Source organism: Penaeus chinensis, chromosome 10 (assembly GCF_019202785.1).
Source record: "Penaeus chinensis breed Huanghai No. 1 chromosome 10, ASM1920278v2, whole genome shotgun sequence".
In the NCBI taxonomy this organism is placed as follows: domain Eukaryota; kingdom Metazoa; phylum Arthropoda; class Malacostraca; order Decapoda; family Penaeidae; genus Penaeus; species Penaeus chinensis.
The window spans coordinates 37,192,731-37,198,743 of NC_061828.1; the positions used below are offsets into that span (position 1 = coordinate 37,192,731).

Consider the following 6,013-nt stretch of genomic DNA (forward strand, 5'->3'; position numbering starts at 1 on the left):
ATGTCAACATATATTTAGTTTAGTACTGGGTACTCACTTGATATCGAGATTGCAAAACCTTTTCCCCTAGATTCATTAAATCTTTATCCTAGACTCTGGTTCATGGTGGAGAGGCAAAAGAGATTCGCCATGCAGAATGTGTACTACACCGACTGCGGTCTCCGCCACATGCACGAATACCGCTTCATCGCGCACATTGATCCCGACGAAATTCCGATGCTGCGCCTTCATGACACCTTCCCGCAGTGGCTCTCCGATCAGCTGAACAGGTATGGCTCGAGGCTTGCACTGTCTCTGCAAAGAGGTGGCATACTGTGATGGCGGATATGTGAAATTTCTATGAATATTAATAGCATCTTTGGATGTTTTAGATAAAGACAATTGATGGTAAAAGAAAATTACTATTTTGCGCAATAGGCACCCATGGGCTTAGGTGTGTGTATTTAGAATGGCGTTAATCTTTCTGTGTGTGTGGTATTCTGTATCCATAATGTTCAGTTGTGTCGCGCCAAGGCAGGGCTCGTTAATCAGTCAAATGAACTCAGGGCAACCCGTTGGTTCGACCATTGTGGTTTTGAGTGTGTGCAAAAGAAAGCATATTTTTTTTCCTTTGCCTTGAAACTACAAGCTTTCTAGGCCTATGATACAGCAAGATTTAGAATTGGCGTGCACGATGGCGGCTGGTGGATTGACAGATATTCCCTTGGCGAAAGCAGTTGACATCACAGCCCAAGCAACGGAAGCAACTTCATTCGAAATCAAGCTGATACCAGAATTCGTCGGTTTGGGATAGGACGTCGTCGAGAGGACGGAGAAGCTAGAGTTGGTCTGTAAGCTCCGAGTGACGGACGTGGCGAACGTGATTCTGTCGCGCCTTACGTGTGGGTTGTTCGCGCTCTATGGGCAGATCCCTAAGGCCAAGCAGACTAACGTCGAGGAGGTGACGAAGGGTGTAGATGCAGATCCGCTTGCGGCGATGGAGCAGCTCGTCACATGTCGTCTGTGACTGGGAGAATGCCTAGATGAGTTCCTGGTAGATCTGCGGCGGCTTGCCAGCTTGACAAGTGGAGCGAGGGACATGTTGCTGATGAGTTTGTTCGTCATTGGACTGGCTCCCCACTGGGAATTGGTTCGACCACCTGGATCTTAGGCAAAAATGGTAGACCAGGCAAGGGCACTATTGGACAGTGGAAATCGGGCAGGCGAAGCAAGTGGCAGGCTTGTAGGTTTTAGCTGTTCCGAGAAGCGGTGCTGCAGTAAGCTCAAGACACATTGTAACAGTAACAGATAGCGGTGCGGCTGCTACGTCGACAGGTGCTGGTCTTGAATTGCCGTTGCTTTGCATGTGGTGGGCCATATCACTTCACCAGGGAATATGGTTTGCGGCGACGAGGCAGCAGCACAGGAGAGATAATATAGTGTTACTCGCTGCAGAGACATGGAGATGTGTGTCCCTCGAGAAACAGCAATGGAGAGTCGGCTACAGCATCGGCTACCTCTCCAGTCTATCATCAACAGTGACACTAGTGCTTCCGAGTGTGGAAGTGAGGGTAGACGGTGTGAGGCGCCGGGCCCTAGTGGATACGGGTTGCTTGTGGAGTGAAATGCAAGTAGTGTGTAGTAAGTGGAAAAAAAGGAGAAGCAATGATGAACTGTCATGAGTGGCAGTTTGAGGGCGTCAGAGTGGTGTGAGTGCAGTTCGACGATAGGTAATGCAGAGGCGTCTCTGGGTTTAAAGTGCATTTTCGGGATGGATGGTATAGTGAATATGGGAGGAGTGTCTGGATTCACTGGGACATTTTCTGTTTAGCAGTGTTGCAACCAGTGATGTGTAGTTGGGTGCTGCATGTGCAGTTAATGATGGGTGACATGCTTGTGGTGGAGGAACCAGACTTCCTCGCTAGGATTGGCAGGAGAGAAATGATGGTAATGGACCTGAGAAAGGCAGATCAAGTCCAGCTGTACATGGCTGTGGCATATATCAAGCTAAACACCAATCTTGCCACCCAGAAGCAGGTGGACGAAGTCGCTGATGATGGATTGAGGAAGAGGCTGCTTGAGGTCCCAGAAGGAGTAATGCAGAACGAGGTCTGTGGGCACAGGGACAATGCAGGAAAGAGAGTGAAGGAGTGGGTAGATGCAGGTTCGCTGGCACTTGGGGTGGCCCTAGAGGTAGAAAGATGCAAAGTAGAGAACACGAGTTGACTACAGAAGGGCCATAATCTGGCTTAGTTGATGCAGTTGTGAAGGGAATGAACTTGGTGCTAGCTTGGAAGATGAGTGATACAACAGTGGTGACAGATTTGGTGGCATTGCACCTGTAAATTGAAGATGGCCTGACAGGGAAGAATAGACTACTTACAAAGGCTGCAAATGAAATGTTATTAAGGAAGCGATTGGAGATCATGGCGTTATTGTTGGAAGTTTGGAATGTCGAGATGTACATCGTGTTGGTGCCATCGAGTGAGAATCAAGCAGACAGCCTGACGCCTGCTGAGACTGAGACTGAGCCCAGCCGCCCGCGCTGATGTATGTGTGCAGCGGTGGCAGGCACAAGTGAAGGTGAAGGATGAACTGTGGCGAATTCATCATGAGGCTGGGAGTATGACACACATTCTTCGCAAGGAGGAAGGATCTTACATCCACGTGGCAAGCACAGGCTGTGGTAAGAGGTTGCGAGGTGTGCCAGCGTGTTGAAATGGAGGTCACCCACTTCAGCAGCCGGCATTACCTGATACTGAATGATTATGGGCTGTCGCAGTTCGCTGTCTGGCGGCAACTGCTATGGCAAAGCAGCAAATATGTGATCGAGCAACTAGAGGTGATATTTTAACTTAAAGCTTAACTGAGGTAGAGTAGCATCTTGTTTATGTCTTCTTTACAAGTTTCTTAAGGAAAGAGGGCGCCCAAGCCACCGTCTGTTTCTTTTTGACTTCCATACATGTTGATTGATGTAAATTTTAATAGCTTTCTTTCATGCATTTTTAAATTTTTGTAGCATCTTCCAGTTATCAATAATGTGGTCCTTGTCCTTATTATTGATTCCAGCATGGGAAGTTGCATGCGGTTTCGCACTTTATTGCATTAACATGCGAAAAAACAAACTCTACAATTCTACTACTTACTTGCTTTGTTAGGTATGATAATTCATATGATACTAGTTCCTCTTATGATCCTGTGTCATTGCTTGAGTAAGTTTTAATTCTGAATCAGAATACTACTTGATCATCAGGTATCTTGCCATCCAAAGATATTCTTATGCGCTTCTCCACTTTAACGTGTTGACAAACCCGTAGTCAAGAGAGACGGGACTGGTATTAGACGAGTACAATTCTTGTCAGCCTAGACAGAATGTACTTCTCAATACAGAACATTAATTCAACTGTAGAATCAGTAGAAGAGAAAGTCGATAATTTGTAAAGAAAATGACTAAGCGGCATCATGGAAATTGATCATTGCCTGATGAGAATATCACCACGTGTTGAATGAAAGTGACAGTAATAGTGATGCCGGTACAATAGATTGTAGACCAAATGAGATTTTAGCCGTGAGAGAAATTTTGATGTGTGCAAGAAAAAGGGCCATGGTTAGAGCTAATAGTGCGAGACATTTGAAAATAAGCCTCTATGAAGCTAGTGTTTCAGTAATAACTGCAAGGCGATGAGGTAAAAAGAGAAAGGCAAAAGAAACAGATATATGGTGTATATTACATTAACTGGATAATGGGACGTAATTTTCGACGAAGAGAATGTTTTTGTTTTTTTTGTGCTGATTGTAAGCAGCCACTGAATTATATAAAGATAATGAGGAAAGATGTATCACAACCTCGTCCGGAGAGGTTTCCTCTACATCACTACCAACCACAACCACCTCTATATGAACTCAACCACCCATAAAAGATTGAATTACTTGAGTGGACACATCGAGTAGTCATGCACAGCAATTTAATCGGAATAATAACTGTCACACAATTAATATATTGTTCAGTTTATCCCTTTATGCTTATGCTGAATGTTTTTTATTCAAATAAATGTTCTTTCATTCTTTATTTCATTATGATTAGTGTTTATCCCAGCTCTTCATATTTAATGATCCACTGCAATATGTGATACCCCATTTTGGCCTATCCCCATTCTAGCTACCTGGTTTTTGTCTCCCAGCGCGAGGTTCCCTGGTTCAGCCTATCCCAGTATGTGCTAAGCATCTTGGGCAGCAAACGTTTTGATTGCTCCTATTTTTCTTCCTGTTTTGTTCCAACCAGCCACCCCGTTAAGCCCGGCGACGAGAGAAAACAGCCTCCTGCCCACAAGTTGATCTGGTACTACCACCAGAAAAACCTCGAACCTGCACCCTCTGCGGCGTCTCTCCCCGAGTACCTGTGGGCGATGCGACACACCAAGAGGTCGCTGGAAAGCATGGCCGTGACACCTGGAAAGACCAAACCCGTTTACGACATGGACTTGGCAACAGGCCTCTTTTCACATGATGTTCTCACTTGTGCCTATGGTAAGACTGCGCTCCGAGACATGCATTATTTTATTTAGCTGCTTATTTTTTCCCACTCTTGTTTCCCCCCAAAATACAGTACTTTCACATTATTTTATCTGTATTTATTGGTCACTCAACGTTATCAGGCCACCTTGAATACGCTATATTTAAAGTAGTCTTACACCCTGATGGTTCACGATACCTTCCCGAACAGGAAAGTGTGAGAGAAACTCCCGTATATACAAAAGAGACGTAGCATACCTCGCGCACTTCAGGTACGACTGTGACGATTTCTGCAAGCAACCCAACTCCACCGTGGAAGAAACGATTCTTCTGAAATACAAGAACCAAGTTATCCCAGCCGTTACGAAAGTTCTCAAGGAGCTTCAGTTGATTTAGTGTCTCTTCCGCCTTATTAAGAAATGGAGAGGGAGAGAGTAAAATTCAAAATATTTATGTATTTGTTGCATCGGTTATTCCTCTAACAGCAGTAATGTCTGAACCAGAAACAAAAATGATAATAAAACTTTAAATAATTTCGTATCATAATATACAGCACATTTACAAATTTAGAGTATATTAGATGCCACTGATAATTTGGGAAGTATTTTAGTTTTGACTTGAATGTAATCAAGATATATCTGCTGTTAGAAGCTTCTAGATCACGGATTTGCATTTACCATACTGCTATTTTAGTCTATGACCTTCCAATGTACAAAACAGTTGTCCTGTCTTTTTTAAATGACTGTTGTGTAGAATATTGTTTGTAGAGACAATATCCAAATAAGATACATTTCTTGTCTACCATTATGACTGATTACATGTAATATTATAGTAAATACATGTCTGTTGAACATTCACCCATTGATTGTGTTCGTATGCGACAAATCGTGGAATGACAATGGATAATTTCACGAGGCGAGATTGTGCCAATAAATACGACTATTTTGTTAACCATTATAACACAACGCTAACTGGCAATACCCTTGTTCAAAATAAACTTCAAAAGTTTGAGTGCGTAGGTTTGATGTTGTTTGTATCTACGATATTTGTTCATACCCATGCATCATTCACTGTGGGAAAAGCAGAAAGAATCATTAATGCATGGAACAATTTTTCACAGGTCTTATTTCAAGCTCTTACACATTTTTTTTTATAACATGTAATACAAACCTTAATAATTCAATAAAGGTTACAAATCATTTTTTACATTTCCTTAAACTGTAGTTTTCCAAAAGCCATGTTGTACACTCAGTGAACATAAAGAAACGTTATCCCAGAAAGGAGACCAGCACACACACATACATATATGTTAACACACACACACACACATATATATATAGAAGGGAAGGAGAGAGAGAGAGAGAGAGAGAGAGAGAGAGAGAGAGAGAGAGAGAGAGAGAGAGAGAGAGAGAGAGAGAGAGAGAGAGAGAGAGATAGAGAGTAAGAGAGAGGAAAGAAAGAAAGAGAAAGACGGGCCGATCCGAACGGCACCGCCCTCGACCTCACCTTCAAAACATTTCAA

At 43.3% G+C, this 6,013-nt stretch overlaps 1 protein-coding gene across 11 annotated transcripts in view; it reads left to right on the top strand.

Moving 5' to 3' along the window:
- LOC125029730 overlaps nt 1–5,691 on the top strand; it is a 22,854-nt gene extending 17,163 nt beyond the window's left edge. For all 11 annotated transcript variants that reach the window (XM_047619833.1, XM_047619825.1, XM_047619828.1 and 8 more), the window contains 3 exons: nt 93–269; nt 4,262–4,506; nt 4,703–5,691. In XM_047619833.1, coding sequence (XP_047475789.1) covers nt 93–269; nt 4,262–4,506; nt 4,703–4,887 — 607 coding nt within the window. In that variant the 3' untranslated portion in view covers nt 4,888–5,691. The remainder of the gene's footprint in view (nt 1–92; nt 270–4,261; nt 4,507–4,702) is intronic.
- The last annotated feature ends 322 nt before the right edge of the window (nt 5,692–6,013 follow it).